The sequence below is a fragment of the Littorina saxatilis genome, linkage group LG7, assembly GCF_037325665.1.
Source record: "Littorina saxatilis isolate snail1 linkage group LG7, US_GU_Lsax_2.0, whole genome shotgun sequence".
NCBI classification, from domain to species: Eukaryota; Metazoa; Mollusca; class Gastropoda; order Littorinimorpha; family Littorinidae; genus Littorina; species Littorina saxatilis.
Genome location: NC_090251.1, coordinates 1,914,050 through 1,932,738, shown reverse-complemented (window position 1 = coordinate 1,932,738; position 18,689 = coordinate 1,914,050). Strand labels below are relative to the sequence as shown.

The window sequence follows — 18,689 nt, the reverse complement described above, 5'->3', positions numbered from 1 at the left end:
AAGTCTGCCGTGTTATTGGTATTCTGGAGATCGCATATCACAAACAATTCACTGTAAGCTCAGGCTATATATAAGTGATCTTAATAACGATCTAGTGAGACGACACGTTGCTACAGATGCATCTTGTGACTGCACATTTCCGTCCGAAACCGTAAAACACTTCCTATTAGATTGTCCAAATTATCGCGAAGCACGTCAAGAAACCATACATACCCTCCCTAACCACAGTATTCACCTCCCCCACCTTCTAAATGGAGACAGACAGTATTCTGTAGATTTGAACAGGAACATTTTGTCAAGAGTACACTCGTTCATTGAACGTTCAGGCCGCTTTGGGCAAACCAGAATCAATGCTCCACAAGCCGGACAACAACTTTAATTTCTGCACAACTCCTACCCATCCCTCTTCTTTTTATTCCTTTTCTTCCCCTCCTTCCTTCCTCTTACTGTCTTTCTTTATAATGATTATGCAACGTTTATTATGTTATTATAATTTTGGATGATTAATGAGATGAGGATGATTATAATGATGATGCTTTGGATTTCCAATTTGGTTTATTTAGACAAATTGTTCAGCCGTTACCGCCTTACGTTATAATATCCATGCAGGAACTCCACTATTAGCTTCTAGCTTGTTGCTGTTACCTGTGTCTTTTGTATACATGTCATGATTGTAACATTTGTTGAAATAAACTTATGTTTAAACCAAAGATGAAGCTTTCGTTTCTTCTTTTTCCTCCCAGTCAAAAATGTATTGCGATTCTCTAGCCACTTCAGAAACCTTTTTCTGTCCAATCCCCGAAGCATGTCTAAGGAAAGGAAACAATTGAAAAACAACAATAACAGTACAGCAGACTGAATAATCTTTATTCATTTTCCTTGTCTACTAGTCCACTGGTCGAAACTGGGGGGTGGGCGTTTACTAGGTACTAGGCCATGTACACCTGCATGCAACCGAGGTTTATAAAAAAAAAAAAAAAAAAAAAATCTCCCCGTGTTTTTATTTCATTCAGTTTGTTTGGGTTGTTGCTATTGACTTTGAAACTGACACGCCGGCGAAAATGCCGGTAACGCGTGCGCAGAGAAGAGCAAGCATCGGGAATCTTCAATTCTAAAAATAACCAACTGGTAGCTGCCGACCTTCCGATAGACACACATGAATACCGGGGAAAAACAAATAATTACTGGGCAGTAAAAATAAATACCGGGCGGTAGTTAAACGACAGTTTGACTTTGAAGGACACAATGTTGCAGCTTTTTAGCCAGCGTGTCAGTTTCAAAGTCAATAGCAACTACCCAAACAAACTGAATGAAATAAAAACACAGGGAGACCCTTTTTATCTATTTTTTATTTTTTTTGTTTTTAATCTCAGTTGCATGCAGGTGGCTGCTACCGCATTTTAGGTGGGTTTTTTTCTCTCTCACCTTTGTTTTTTTAAGCGGGAAGCATCCTTCTTCATGGTTATTTATTTAATTTTTTTAATCAAATGTTTACATGTTTAAGTTAACAAACTTTATCAATAAACTAATATCATGTTAACCAAAGATTTAAAAAAAAAACCATTGCAGCCTAAAACATTTTTTTAAATCAATTTTGCTATTATAACGTACTCTTTTGCACATGAAGAAAATAAACAAAAATAAACAAATGCCAAAGAATAAAAAAAAATTACGGGCAGATGGAGATTTGAACTCGACTCAATCACGCATCAGGCGAACGAGAGAACCGTTCGACCACGGAATCAGTTGAAAATAATCGGACACTGTAATGCATTAAACAAGACGCTAGCACGCTTTCACCACAAGCCGGTATGATCGAGCATCGGTTGAAATCTTTCGCGAGCGGTATCTCGTATTTGTCCGCAATGCATTGGTGCTTAAATGACACCAATGTGTGTCCATGAGGGACATAAATCTACAAACAATATTTTAACAAGATTTATTCAAAATTGACGGTTTTAGAGGAGGGGGATGGGTCCTCCAACTTTTCAGCTCGGAGACACCCATGTAAGTCTTCCCCGGAGTTTCATGAATAACACTTAGCGGACTTATCGAGCGGAAGTGGTTTTACAGGCCGGTATATGAGTTGCAGCTGTTTCAAGAATACGAGCCCAGATCTGTCTGTACTTACCGGGGACACGACTGTCCACCATTCACTGGAACATGCAGATCTGTCTGTACTTACCGGGGACACGACTGTCCACCATTCACTGGAACATGCAGATCTGTCTGTAGGCTACTTACCGGGGACACGACTGTCCACCATTTACTTGAACATGCAGATCTGTCTGTAGGCTACTTACCGGGGACACGACTGTCCACCATTTACTTGAACATGCAGATCTGTCTGTAGGCTACTTACCGGGGACACGACTGTCCACCATTCACTGGAACATGCAGATCTGTCTGTAATTACCGGGGACACGACTGTCCACCATTCACTGGAACATGCAGATCTGTCTGTACTTACCGGGGACACGACTGTCCGCCATTTACTGGAACATGCAGATCTGTCTGTACTTACCGGGGACACGACTGTCCACCTGTACTGGAACATGCAGATCTGTCTGTACTTACCGGGGACACGACTGTCCACCATTTACTGGAACATGCAGATCTGTCTGTAGGCTACTTACCGGGGACACGACTGTCCACCATTTACTGGAACATGCAGATCTGTCTGTAGGCTACTTACCGGGGACACGACTGTCCACCATTTACTTGAACATGCAGCTCTGTCTGTAGGCTACTTACCGGGGACACGACTGTCCACCATTTACTTGAACATGCAGCTCTGTCTGTAGGCTACTTACCGGGGACACGACTGTCCACCATTTACTGGAACATGCAGATCTGTCTGTAGGCTACTTACCGGGGACACGACTGTCCACCATTCACTGGAACATGCAGATATGTCTGTACTTACCGGGGACACGACTGTCCACCATTCACTGGAACATGCAGATCTGTCTGTACTTACCGGGGACACGACTGTCCACCATTTACTGGAACATGCAGATCTGTCTGTACTTACCGGGGACACGACTGTCCACCATTTACTGGAACATGCAGATCTGTCTGTACTTACCGGGGACACGACTGTCCACCTGTACTGGAACATGCAGATCTGTCTGTACTTACCGGGGACACGACTGTCCACCATTTACTGGAACATGCAGATCTGTCTGTAGGCTACTTACCGGGGACACGACTGTCCACCATTTACTGGAACATGCAGATCTGTCTGTAGGCTACTTACCGGGGACACGACTGTCCACCATTTACTGGAACATGCAGATCTGTCTGTAGGCTACTTACCGGGGACACGACTGTCCACCATTTACTGGAACATGCAGATCTGTCTGTACTTACCGGGGACACGACTGTCCACCATTCACTGGAACATGCAGATCTGTCTGTACTTACCGGGGACACGACTGTCCACCATTCACTGGAACATGCAGATCTGTCTGTACTTACCGGGGACACGACTGTCCACCATTCACTGGAACATGCAGATCTGTCTGTACTTACCGGGGACACGACTGTCCACCATTTACTTGAACATGCAGCTCTGTCTGTAGGCTACTTACCGGGGACACGACTGTCCACCATTCACTGGAACATGCAGATATGTCTGTACTTACCGGGGACACGACTGTCCACCATTCACTGGAACATGCAGATATGTCTGTACTTACCGGGGACACGACTGTCCACCATTCACTGGAACATGCAGATCTGTATGTACTTACAGGGGACACGACTGTCCACCATTTACTGGAACATGCAGATCTGTCTGTACTTACCGGGGACACGACTGTCCACCATTTACTGGAACATGCAGATCTGTCTGTACTTACCGGGGACACGACTGTCCACCATTTACTGGAACATGCAGATCTGTCTGTAGGCTACTTACCGGGGACACGACTGTCCACCATTTACTGGAACATGCAGATCTGTCTGTACTTACCGGGGACACGACTGTCCACCATTTACTGGAACATGCAGATCTGTCTGTAGGCTACTTACCGGGGACACGACTGTCCACCATTTACTGGAACATGCAGATCTGTCTGTAGGCTACTTACCGGGGACACGACTGCCAGATCGACACTGCTCTTTCGACAGCTACTCCTCGCGCAGACATGGAAAAACGCTGTGCATATCAAACTGTTGGAAATCTCCTTTGGTATCTTTTTTTTATGTATTTTTCTGGAGCTAAGAAACCGAATAGTGTGAAATCTGTAATATACGCGTTGTTGGTCATCCACAGATTCACATTCGTATATCAAAGACAAGACCGTTCGGTTTCATGTCTGCCCTTTATTCCATATCAGGATACAACTGGCGCCTTGCCGCCCTACATCAATCTCTGACGTCATACAAGCGTCTTTTTAGGCTAAACTATCAAATCGTCTTATTAGACTAATCTAGTACAAAGTCATGGATACGACATCCCTCGCCTTCTGGAAAATAAGCTCCCTTCAGCTTATTAAAATTATATGACATTTATTTCTGACTTTTAATTTCAGGTTAAAATAACATGCTGCGGTAACCCTATACATTTACTTTACTTTGAAATTAACCCATGTACACTTTTCTCCTCTTTTTTTCTTGAACATTTTTCTCTTTAAACTGACAGCGACATACCATATGCATTGAACATACTTTCTTTACTTTACTTTACTTTATTTGGTGTTTAACGTCGTTTTCAACCACGAAGGTTATATCGCGACGGGGAAAGGGGGGAGATGGGATAGAGCCACTTGTCAATTGTTTCTTGTTCACAAAAGCACTAATCAAACATTTGCTCCAGGGGCTTGCAACGTAGTACAATATATGACCTTACTGGGAGAATGCAAGTTTCCAGTACAAAGGACTTAACATTTCTTACATACTGCTTGACTAAAATCTTTACAAAAATTGACTATATTCTATACAAGAAACATTTAACAAGGGTAAAAGGAGAAACATAATCCGTTAGTCGCCTCTTACGACATGCTGGGGAGCATCGGGTAAATTCTTCCCCCTAATCCGTGGGGGGATGCATTGAACACAAAGCATGCCTAAAACAAGACATGTAAACTTCAGCATGCACAACTACAACATTCAATGAACAAAGATAAAGGAAATAATCTCAACATACATGATTCTAAATAATTCAAAATTTTGTTTAGACTATCTGCCTTGCACTAAAACACGTGCTAAATCATGACTGTTTTGGTTGTCCTTTTAGAGGTTGAAAACATAATGATTGTATCTTGTCTTTTTAAAATGTTCATTCATGAACCACAGTAGTAGCATACCTTGCCAGGATTGAGAGCCTTTGAAATGTTTCTTCTCTAACACTGTTGAAAGTTAGAAGAGAAAAAAATAATAGTGGGAGAAATAAAACCTTTCCTTCTAGGATACAAGAACCACACTCTGAACATAGCAAACGAATGACTGGATCTCGAATGCACAAACTAAAATGTGAACACATCACGAATTGAGAGAAACAAAATAACTCTTGGAAACAATTGCGATACCCCTAAGCACTGGGCATGGCACACTTGTGACTTTGAAAACTTGCCAGGCACGGGTACCAAGCTTTCACGAGTGAACATCACCTTCACTTTAACTTCACCACATAATCTTCTCGCTTCTTGGGCGCAGCCCTGATCCTGGTGGGCCTTGTTGGAATTTCGTCCGGAGGTTTTTCTCCTTCGCCGAGAGTTTTGTCCGGAGGTTTTTCTTCGAGCTTCCTCACCCAGAGTTTTGTCCGAAGGTTTTTCTTCTTCACCCAGAGTTTTGTCATCGTCGCGTTCCTGGTAATTCTTTACGAACGAAGAATTGCGGCTGTACACAGCGCCGCTTGGGGTTTGGACGGTGACCTTGCTCCCTGCTTTCTCGATGACCTCACATGGCTCTGGATGGAACGGCGTGTCAAATTTCCCCGTAGCCTCCTGGCGCAACAACACAGTGTCGCCCAGATTGACGTCGCTTGCTTTGGCGTTCCTCTTGTCATCTGCATACATCTTTGAGAGCCCTTTCTTTTCGGCGTCTCGATCCCGAACATGCTGGTCGCAGTCAATGAAGAGTTTCAGCTGCGGCAGCTTTGTACGAATTTGCCGATTGAAGAGAATCTCCGCTTGGCTGCGCCCCGTTGACGGATGTGTAGTTGCTCGATACGCCGCAATGTACTTCAGGACTTCATCTTGCCAGTGTTTCTTCTCTGCTTGAGCAATCTTCATCCTCTTCACCAGCTACTGATTTTGGCGTTCGACTTCTCCGTTTGCCTGCGACCATCTTGGTGTTACTCTGATGTGCTTAGCACCAATGTCTCTCATATACTCTGCACAATTCATATCAGAGACGTTTACAATACAATACGATGAATAAAGATTATTGTATTGTATTGTATTGTAAACGTCTCTGATATGAATTGTGGGCATTGTCAGAGTGGATGGTGAGGGGTAAGCCATGTCTTGCGAAGATGATTTTCAGCGTGTCCACGGTCTTTTCCGATGTCGTAGACTTCATGATCGCCACTTTGTAGTATCGACTGTAGTAATCGATCATGACCAATACAGAATGCCCCGAAGGCAGCGGTCCTAAGAAATCACTCGCGATGTCCTCCGACGGTAACTTGCTGCTTCTCACCGGCTCTGGAGGATTGGGTCGGCTGACGAAGGTGTGATAGCCGGGATGGAGAAAGCAGCTGAGAAATACTGTAAATCATGTCACGGATGTCACGGATATTTCTCGGCTGCTTTCTCTATTCCGGGCCATCACACCTTCGTACGTAGATTCTGTTTGGTCCCAACGATACCCAAATGACCCTCATAAGCTAAGGCTAGGATTCTAGGCCTCAACTTCTTTGGGACGATGATGCGGGATCCCCTCAGCACAAGGTTCTCTGCAGTGCACAGCTCAGGACTCACTGCGACATACAGCTTGTCACAGTTTTCCCAGCGTCCAGTCTCTAAACACTGTCTCACCGCCTGCAGTTCGTCGTCTTCACTCGCTGCCTGGTCGATCTCCTCAGCTGTCACAGCGTTCGGTGTGGCGCTTGAGGTGATGAAGTGAACGTGGGCCTCCGCTTCCTCGGCGAGGAGGGAGGGCGATGTTGTGGAAGACTGCAGGAGCCTGGAGAGGGAGTCCGCGATGTTCTCCTTCCCCGGGATGTAGATGACATTGTATGTGTAGGCCTGCAGACGGAGGACCCACCGTTCAATGCGAGCGCTTGGCTTCGAACGGGGTCCGTAGATGATCTGCAGAGGTTTATGATCTGTGAGGCGGTCGAAGGACAGCCCGTAGATGAGAGGGTGAAACTTCTCACATGCCCAGACGATGGCAAGCGCCTCCTTCTCCGTCTGGGAGTACCTCCTCTTGACGTCGGTCAGACATCTACTGGTGTAGCTGATGACTCGGGGACCACCGGTCTGCTTCTGCACCAGAATACCGGCAACCCCGAATGGCGATGTGTCGGTGATGAACTGTGTCTTCACCTTTGGGTCGTAGTACCCGAGAGCGTGTGCACTGGTGTCATGATGTGGATTATAGTGCGAATAAAGGAGTTACTTTTATGTATACGTGTTCTGCCCTATCTAATTACACTGACTCTTCACTCTTCACACTACACACTTCAAACACAGAATTTGGGAGGATACAGACTTATTAATTCCTCACAAATTACAACACAATTCTTCACCTCAAAACATCAATACCAATCAACTTCTCGACCACACAGTTCACACAATCTTATCGCAATCACACAATACATGTGATTAAATGATATAAAGATACTATCTCAATAATAGATTACTGCACAAGTTAGGTGTTGACAGACACTCACGAGTTCGTATCACGGCTCACTGCATGTCGTCATTTACACATCCTTGTGCCGCTGAATCCACGTAGATGATGATTTTCCAGAAACACACTCTCCTTGCAAATGCTATTATGCATATTTCACACGTTCCTCCCCGACGAACACTCTTCCGCCATTAGTGAGTAGCACCGTCGTTTCTATGACTGGTAACGATGGAGACTACCCCGTCTAGCCATCTCTGCGCCGATGTGGTCTCTTCCTCCACCATCGCTCCGCATTCTCCCGTGTGAGGCCCGTCCCGTCCCTCGTACACGCCATGGAAAACTCCTCATTGAAACTCCTAAAGAATTAACCCAAGTCTTAATACAACATTCTCTTAAACCATCTCTTCTTTCTAAACAGTCATGTATCATCTCATACATTCTCGTTCATTCTACATTCACATTCCGTCCACAGTCAATATCCAAGCTATACTTAATCTATGAATAACACTACCATACATAGCATCACCGTCTTAAACATAACATAAATGTGTAACAACATTTATGTTCAAGAAATTACCAAACAAAAACCGTTATACAATCACAACAAGAATTTTCTTTAAACTTCACACTGGAATTTAGTGCACTTTGTATACACTAACATTTACATTCCAGCTATGTATTCAAGCTTCAATAATATACAACATAGTAAATCATTTACCTTAATTAAGAGACCCGTCTCTTGAAAGAGTGCTTGTTCCCCTAACAAGACCGACACACGCTGACAACCTTCCTGGTTGAAAATCTTAGGCGCTGTAATCTTTCTAGTTCATAACCAGCTCTATTTCTCAAACTTGTAAACACAACTCATGTCAAGCTAAAGCTATTTTCTCGTGCAACCCACGAAACCCGTGATAACGCTTCTCCTGTCCCCTACGCATCGCAATTTAATATTTAGGGAAGTTAAAATCACGACGTGTTTCACATCACAAATATCATACCCACATCTTTGTGACAAACGTTTTAATAAACGTGGGGTGTGCTGGTCTAGGTAACGATTTACAACAAGTGTTATGTGATGATTGTGTCTGGGTAACGTTTTACAACAAGTGTTGTGTGTTGAGTGTGTCTGGGTAACGCGTTACAACAAGTGTTGTGTGTTGAGTGTGACTGGGTAACACGCCACAAGGGTTTTGTGTTGAGTGTGTCTGGGTAACGTGTTACAACAAGTGTTGTGTGTTGAGTGTGTCTGGGTAACGCGTTACAACAAGGGTGTTGTGTTGTATGTGTCTGGGTAACGCGTTACAACAAGTGTTGTGTGTTGAGTGTGACTGGGTAACACGTTACAACAAGTGTGTGTTGAGTGTGTCTGGGTAACGCGTTACACCAAGTGTGTGTTGAGTGTGTCTGGGTAACACGTTACAACAAGTGTTGTGTGTTGAGTGTGTCTGGGTAACGCGTTACAAGTGTTGTGTGTTGATTGTGTCTGGGTAACGCGTTACAACAAGTGTTGTGTGTTGAGTGTGTCTGGGTAACACGTTACAAGTGTTGTGTGTTGAGTGTGTCTGGGTAACGCGTTACAACTAGTGTTGTGTGTGTCTGGGTAACGCGTTACAACTAGTGTTGTGTGTTGAGTGTGTCTGGGTAACACGTTACAACAAGTGATTGACTGTACTTCCCTGACAATAGGCGACACTCAGATGGTCTCCCAAACCGCTGTTAAGGACCTAGGCGTGTACCTGGACTCTGCTCTGACAATGCAAAAACACATTAGTTTTGTTTGTAAATGTGCCTTTTTTGAGTTGCGCAAGATTTCCTCTGTCAGATCATTCCTGACACTCCAAGCCACTGTTCAACCTGTCTCCTCTCTGATCCTGAGTCGACTTGACTACTGCAACTCATTGCTTGCCGGCCTCCCCACTGAAGAACTTGATCGCTTACAGAGAGTCCAGAACAGTGCTGCAAGGCTCATTCTGCAGAAGTCTAAGAAAGACCATGTCACTCCCCTACTTACCACCCTTCACTGGCTTCCTATGAAGTATAGAATCGAGTACAAGCTGGCTCTGTTAGGGTACCGCTGTTTTGAGAAATCACTTCCCCCCTATTTGTCCCATTCCCTCAGTATCTACGAGCCATCCCGTTCTCTCAGATCCTCCTCTGAAAAACCCCTTCGCATCCCCAAAACCAGGACCAAGACCTTTGGTGAAAGAACCTTTAGGTACCAGATTCCGACCGTCTGGAACTCGCTTCCAAGCTCTATCCGTGACTCCAGCAGCCTTTCCTCCTTCAAAACACAACTCAAAACATACCTGTTTCGTAAAGCCTTTGCTTAGCCTGAGTAGACTCTCCACAACTCTATTCTGTTTTGGAACTCTCTACCCTGCATGTGCTTTATTATGGGGGCGAGGACGCCCCCATTCTATACGGATAGTTTCGAGGTTGACCATGGGCAGCGCCATTTTGTTGTGAAATACGTCATCAGTTTGTGTACACAGGAAGTTGTGACATCCGTCACCCTATGGGAGGGGTGACGTCAAAATTGTTCATCTGTAGAAAGTTGTGAAATCCGTCACCCTATGGGAGGGGTGACGTCAAAATTGGTCATCACAGAGTTTGTGTAACACAGGAAGTTGTGAAATACGTCACCCTATGGGAGGGGTGACGTCAAAATTGTTCAACAAAAACATGATATGTCGCATTGTGCAGGGTCAACTGCAACAAACTCAAACCGAGCCATTCATACCTAGCTGTATTTGAGTGACTTATATACCCGACATTTTTATTTCTTATTTTTAGCACAGGTGTAGGAAAAATCATGAACCAAAATGTTATTTATTTTCTAATTTAACATTTTTTTTACAAATATGACCATGGTCTTTTAAACATACAGTGACATTAAACATTGTTATGTTAAAAAAAAGAAAAAAGAAAAAAAGCTTTTGTGCACAAATCAGAAAATACATTGTACATTTTACCTACAGGCCAAACCGTGAGTGTCTGTGGCAAAGCCCGACCCAGGAAATTGCACTGATTTTATATTTAGATCAGAGAGAAATTGTCAAGAACAGGCGCTTGCATTTGGATGTGTCCAATGATAGTAGGTTTGGTTGTGATCAATCAGAATAATGTAGGAATAAAAATGTATGACAGTTTAGTATGATGACATGTAATTCACATATGCTGAAATATGATATTATACATCATGTAATATTATTATGGCTGTTGCCATGACCATGAAACCCAACAAAGGTTTAATGTAATGTAATTCAAAATACCAAAACCGAGCACCTATTAATCTCGTCTTTGCGCGTGAAGATTGAGGCCGTCTGCCAGTAGCGGTTAGGTCATACAGTGGAACCCCTCTCTAGCGACCTTTAAAATGTTGACAAAAATCGGTCCTTGTGGAGGAGGGTCCTTACAGAGGGAGGGGGCGGAGTCAGGGGGCCACAAAGAAAGTCAGATTTAAAAAAAAAAAGAAAACAGAGAAGTTTGAGTTGCTGACGACCGTTCTCTCTGAAAGCAAACTGCTTCGATTTCATGTTTGTCCTTGGTGTCCACCAGTTCTGGTGCATGTACTACCCTGGCCAAGTTTCCTCTCAAGACATCAAAGAGACCGCCCCAGTATACTCTACAGCCTCTGGGCGAACCACCTCTCATAGCTAAAACTGGGTCAATGACCCCTGGGAAGAAGGTCAGTGTCTGTAGAGGTTACACGCCGAGTCTCAGTGATTATCAAAAATAATGGTCGAAGTTAGCGGATCATGAAAAATGCGAGCTTTAGCGAGCTTTTTCATGACCGCGAACTGAGACCATTATTTTTGATAATCACTGAGACGAGGTGTGTAACCTCTTTATTCCTCCTTTCTTCAGTTATTCAAAGAAAAGAGGAGTTTTTTTGCGAAAGTTTGATCGAATCCTATTCTCTCAACCAGTCAACCTGCGCAGGCGATCGATTAATGCGCGGTTGTATAGTTCCGTGCAAATCATTCCATTCTGTTAACACTTCTTGTCAGTTTTCCTATTTTAGGCTAAAATCAAGTACACAGATATGCTGTTATTCTGCTGTGGCGGCAAAGGCAGATATTGTGTGTTCTGTATATGTTTTGGTATCGCTTAGGGTAATGTTTTTTTCGTCAAATGGGACTAGCAGACGAACTTTTGCACCCGTGTTCCAACGTTAAAAACTGTATGAAGTTCAGTTTTCCGGGGAAAATAGTGTATGAAACCCCTTTATGTTGTTTAAATTGATGAGATGTGTGCATTTGGTTGCGTGTGATCTGTTTATTAAATGAAATATTGTTGAAAACTGACCGTCGGATTGCAGTCTGTTGTCGAAGGAACTGAGTGAAAAGAAGGGGAACTACTCTTGTCGCTAGACAAAGTATGAGTTACTTGCCTTGGGAAATTGCTTGTGATGAACGGCTTGAGCCACGGCAGATGAGATTCAGAAAACAACCGAACTCATGGATTTTATATGGAGATTCATGTGTTCAGGCCTGTAGTTGTTAATTTAAATGCGGTATGTTTGTATTGTTTGCTCCAGAGATGTATACTTCGTACATTAGAGCGTTCTGAACTTTTCAGTCGCAAAAAGTAGTACCGAAACAGAACAACCTCTCAACCCATTGCACTATCGAGGATTCAGGCTGTTGCTGGGTCGTTATTTGTTTGGTTGCTGGGTCATTATCGAAAAATAACTACCCCTACAAGTTTACAGAGGTAAAGAAGCAGAGGGGGGAATAAAAAATTTTACTCCTAGGCCTGCGGCCAGGGGGGGGGGGGGGGGAGTATACCGGTACCATTTGAGAATCAGACCAAATGAGAATTGAACCATTTGAGAACATCCTTTTTTTTCAATCACTACATCGAAGGCCTGCGGCCCGGGGTTCACATGGGTTGGTTTGTTTGTTTGTTTCAAACCCACACCCATATACACACATTTCCCATTTAAACCATTTGTCGGCCCCCTGTCGATATTTATCGACTAAGTTCCTTGTGGTCTATTTGTCAATGGTATCTTTGTGTGTGCGCGTGCGTGCGTGTGTGTGTGTGTGTGTGTGTGTGTGTGTGTGTGTGTGTGTGTGTGTGTGTGTGTGTACTTTTAATATTGTACGCTAAGTTTTGCTTAGTGCTTGGGATCTTGGTGTTATGTCTCAGTTAAATGTATGCTTTGTATGCTTGTTGATTTGTGCTAGTTTATTCTATAATGAATTTGTAAAGCGCCTGGAGCCAATTGATGGGACTCGCGCTATAGAAAAGTTATTTATCCAAGCGGAGCGCGGGCGAAGCCCGCGCGTAGCGAGGTAGTTTTTTTTTTCATCTCCCAGCACTGAAATTTTTTTTGCCAAGTGGTGTCTGTCTGTGAACATTGTTCTAGAATTCATCTTTTAGCACAATATTAGCGACACTGTTTGGACAATTCTATTAAAAATAGGCGTACAAACTGATTTTGTTTCAGGGAATCCTCTCAGAGGATCAGAATTTTCATATAATATCATCGGAAGCTGTTACAACGGGAAAATGTGAAACTTTTGTCACTTTTTAACATGGAATTTCATCTTTGAGCGTTTCAAGCGGACTTTAATAAAATAGTTATTTGCGAATTAAGCAGCGGAAGACACTCACCGGTTCAACATGTGTATGGTCATTAAACCTCAAAACATTTCAGTAAGTGGTTTAGACAAACACCTCCGACATGTGAGGGTGACTGGTTTGTAGCTGAAGAGTTTTTTTTCTAAAGTGTGTTCTAAATACAAATGACGTACTGGTAATGATGTAATGAGTTGTTCTAATCTTGTTCTTGGAACTCTTGCTGTTCCAAGCTTGTTCTTAGCAAGTCTTGGTGACGAGAACAAAGACTATCAATGAAATCTTTAGAAATAACCTCTGACAACGACGACGATGACGACGACGACGACGATAACAACAACAACAACAAATGACATCGACGACGACGACGACAACAACAACAACAACAACAACAACAACAACAACAACAACAACAACACGAGAACAACAACAATCACGACAACGAACATGACAACAACAACACCAACAACTACGACGACAACTACAACGACTGGGTTATGATGACATCACCAATGATTTAAAGGCCGTTAAAAAATCGTTAAATCCTATTTCTTCACTGATTCTTATGAAATTTTAAAGGTAGGTTTGTTGTCCCCAACTTATTTTCACTCCATACTTTTCCAGAAGAAAAACATAATTTTGGCAGTTAAAAACCGTTAAATTTCAATTCTTCACCGATATTTATGAAATTTTGTGGGTAGGTTCGTTGTCCCCAACTGATTTTCACTCTATACTTTTCCAGAAGAAAGACATAATTTTGGCAGTTAAAAAAAGTTAAATTTCAATTCTTCACCTATCTTTATGAAATTTAGTGGGTGGGTCCGTTGTCCCAAACTGAATTTTAAGACATACTTTTTCAGACAAAAAACCTTATTTTTGGCAGTTAAAAACCGTTAAATCTCAATTCTTCATCGATATTTATGAAATTTTGTGGGTAGGTTCGTTGTCCCCAACTGATTTTCACTCCATACTTTTCCAGAAGAAAAACATAATTTTGGCAGTTAAAAACCGTTCCATTTAAATTTTCACCTATCTTTATGAAATTTAGTGGGTGGGTCCGTTGTCCCAAACTGAATTTCAAGACAAACTATTCCAGTCAAAAAAACTTATTTTTGGCAGTTAAAAACCGTTAAGTCTCAATTCTACACCGATATTTATGACATTTTGTGGGTAGGTTTGTTGTCAGATTTGACATGATGGCAGAATTGAAAGTGTGAGATATCCTGATGTTTCACAATTTATGCTGCATAATTCAGCCCCATAGGCGCTTGAATTTTAGGTGGAGTTGGGTTTTTTTTCAGCCCAAACCAGTAACCCCCACATAGTTTTCATGTCCCTTTCTGAGAGACTTCAAGAAGTTTCAATTTGACGTCATGATTAGCCTGCCGCATTAGCAAGTATGAAAACACGTCATCGATGACACATTTTAAGAGAGAGAGAGAGAGAGAGAGAGAGAGAGAGAGAGAGAGAGAGAGAGAGAGAGAGAATCATGTACACACAGATGGACGACTTCGCTTGGGGTATGTACTGCCCGGCAGTACACATCTACTTTATCCAAGCGGAGCGCGGGCGGAGCCCGCGCGTAGCGAGGTAGTTTTTATTTTCATCTCCCAGCACTGAACATTTTTTTGCCAAGTGGTGTCTGTCTGGACATTGTTCTAGAATTCATCTTTTAGCACAATATTAGCGACACTGTTTGGACAATTCTATTAAAATTAGGCGTACAAACTGATTTTGTTTCGGGGAATCCTCTCAGAGGATCAGAATTTTCATATAATATCATCGGAAGCTGTTACAACGGGAAAATGTGAAACTTTTGTCACTTTTTAACATGGAATTTCATCTTTGAGCGTTTCAAGCGGACTTTAATAAAATAGTTATTTGCGAATTAAGCAGCGGAAGACACTCACCGGTTCAACATGTGTATGGTCATTAAACCTCAAAACATTTCAGTAAGTGGTTTAGACAAACACCTCCGACATGTGAGGGTGACTGGTTTGTAGCTGAAGAGTTTTTTTCTAAAGTGTGTTCTAAATACAAATGACGTACTGGTAATGATGTAATGAGTTGTTCTAATCTTGTTCTTGGAACTCTTGCTGTTCCAAGCTTGTTCTTAGCAAGTCTTGGTGACGAGAACAAAGACTATCAATGAAATCTTTAGAAATAACCTCTGACAACGACGACGATGACGACGACGACGACGATAACAACAACAACAACAAATGACATCGACGACGACGACGACAACAACAACAACAACAACAACAACAACAACAACAACAACAACAACAACAAAAACAACAACACGAAAACAACAACAATCACGACAACGAACATGACAACAACAACACCAACAACTACGACGACAACTACAACGACTGGGTTATGATGACATCACCAATGATTTATCAAATGTTCAGTGTCAAGGCTGTTAAAAAATCGTTAAATCCTATTTCTTCACTGATTCTTATGAAATTTTAAAGGTAGGTTTGTTGTCCCCAACTTATTTTCACTCCATACTTTTCCAGAAGAAAAACATAATTTTGGCAGTTAAAAACCGTTAAATTTCAATTCTTCACCGATATTTATGAAATTTTGTGGGTAGGTTCGTTGTCCCCAACTGATTTTCACTCTATACTTTTCCAGAAGAAAGACATAATTTTGGCAGTTAAAAAAAGTTAAATTTCAATTCTTCACCTATCTTTATGAAATTTAGTGGGTGGGTCCGTTGTCCCAAACTGAATTTTAAGACATACTTTTTCAGACAAAAAACCTTATTTTTGGCAGTTAAAAACCGTTAAATCTCAATTCTTCATCGATATTTATGAAATTTTGTGGGTAGGTTCGTTGTCCCCAACTGATTTTCACTCCATACTTTTCCAGAAGAAAAACATAATTTTGGCAGTTAAAAACCGTTACATTTAAATTTTCACCTATCTTTATGAAATTTAGTGGGTGGGTCCGTTGTCCCAAACTGAATTTCAAGACAAACTATTCCAGTCAAAAAAACTTATTTTTGGCAGTTAAAAACCGTTAAGTCTCAATTCTACACCGATATTTATGACATTTTGTGGGTAGGTTTGTTGTCAGATTTGACATGATGGCAGAATTGAAAGTGTGAGATATCCTGATGTTTCACAATTTATGCTGCATAATTCAGCCCCATAGGCGCTTGAATTTTAGGTGGAGTTGGGTTTTTTTTCAGCCCAAACCAGTAACCCCCACATGGTTTTCATGTCCCTTTCTGAGAGACTTCAAGAAGTTTCAATTTGACGTCATGATTAGCCTGCCGCATTAGCAAGTATGAAAACACGTCATCGATGACACATTTTAAGACAGAGAGAGAGAGAGAGAGAGAGAGAGAATCATGTACACACAGATGGACGACTTCGCTTGGGGTATGTACTGCCCGGCAGTACACATCTACTTTATTATTATTATTATTATTTAAGTGTGTCTGGGTAACGCGTTACAACAAGTGTTGTGTTGATTGCAGCATGGAGGAGTGCGAGGCGCTGTGTACACGTTACAACAAGTGTTGTGTTGATTGCAGCATGGAGGAGTGCGAGGCGCTGTGTACACGTTACAACAAGTGTTGTGTTGATTGCAGCATGGAGGAGTGCGAGGCGCTGTGTACACGTTACAACAAGTGTTGTGTTGATTGCAGCATGGAGGAGTGCGAGGCGCTGTGTACACGTTACAACAAGTGTTGTGTTGATTGCAGCATGGAGGAGTGCGAGGCGCTGTGTACACGTTACAACAAGTGTTGTCTTGATTGCAGCATGGAGGAATGCGAGGCGCTGTGTACACGTTACAACAAGTGTTGTGTTGATTGCAGCATGGAGGAGTGCGAGGCGCTGTGTACACGTGTGGCCATCATGGTCAACGGCAGAATGAAGTGTCTGGGCACCACGCAGCACCTCAAGTCGCGCTTCGGTCAAGGCTTCACGCTATCGGTCAAGATGGGCATAACGCAGGACGATCAACTGGCGCCCTCTGAACCCCTCGTGGCCTACGTCCAGAGTCACTTCCCCTCAGCCAAATGCTTCGACTCTGACCAGGGCTACGCACACATCCAGATCCCGGACCCCAAAACGCTCATGTCGGACATGTTTCGCGCACTGGAGAACGCCAAGGACGCGCTGAACGTAGAGGACTACAACGTGCGTCAGACTTCTCTCGAGCAGGTCTTCCTCTACTTCACCTCCGGCCAGCAACAGCAACACTAGGGAGGGTCGGAGGGAGGGGGTTCGGTGGGTGTGTGGGTGGGGGTGGGGGATTGTTACTGCCACTTTGGGTGCTGCTGGATGGCTGGGGAAAGTGCGTGTGTGTGTGTGTGTGTGTGTGTGAGTGTGTGTGTTGGTTTAAACTGTTTTATTCAACGTTTGTGCATTATTTACAAAAAACGCATATTGAGTAAACAACAACAAGCATAATGCTTATAGTGGTGTTTACAGTTTTCTAGAAAATTACATATAAATGGCGGCTATTGTACAGTTTAAATGAAAAGCAAGCAAACATGAAAAGAAAATTGAATGAAAATTGTACATCAAAACAAAAATCCGTTTGGGAATACATATATAATATTTATGGTGTTAGCTAGTAAGAGATAGGGAGGGAGAGAGGGAGGGAGGGGGAGAGTGAGAGAGAGGGGGAGAGTGAGAGAGAGAAGAGAGAGAGAGGGTGTAGACAACTTTCATACGGATGCTGTTTTTGATTTGTTTATTCTCCTTGCCAAACAAAGTATATTTGGAGCCAAATTAAATAAGACAGTCCCAACACTAAATGTTTTTGTGAAAATTGTCAAACAAAGGTTTTTGATCGAAAAGTATAATGCGAGTGTAAATAATTATTATGGTAAATTTGAAAAAGAGTGGTGTTTATATAGACACTTTTTTCATTGATGCTATAGGATAATTGTATTGATTGATTTCGTATGAACATTTTTGAATGTGATACTCCCTGACCCATTTACTCATAACAGGTTATACAGTACTTTTATGCCGATAATTAAACCCCATGTATACTTGGAGGCTAAATTGTGACCACCGCCCCCAACTACCCCCCTCCCCTCCCCCAACCTCAGTTACCCCCCACCCTCCCCCCCAACAACCTCAGTTCACCCTCCCCCCCCTTCCATATCCCCTGTCTTTTCAACAACCCACCCTACTGTCTATGTCTGTGTCTTGTCTAGGTATGTACGTGTGTATACGCTTTGTTGATAAACTCGGTGTATGATGTATGTTATGCTGTGTTTATGTGTATATAAAGGAAATAAAATGTATAAAAAAATAAAAAAT

At 42.6% G+C, this 18,689-nt stretch overlaps 1 protein-coding gene across 2 annotated transcripts in view; it reads left to right on the top strand.

The window, feature by feature from the left end:
- LOC138970441 (phospholipid-transporting ATPase ABCA3-like) overlaps positions 1-17,624 on the top strand; it is a 137,210-nt gene extending 119,586 nt beyond the window's left edge. For both annotated transcript variants that reach the window (XM_070342900.1, XM_070342899.1), the window contains one exon: positions 17,228-17,624. In XM_070342900.1, the coding sequence (XP_070199001.1) occupies positions 17,228-17,618 (391 nt within the window). In that variant the 3' untranslated portion in view covers positions 17,619-17,624. The remainder of the gene's footprint in view (positions 1-17,227) is intronic.
- The last annotated feature ends 1,065 nt before the right edge of the window (positions 17,625-18,689 follow it).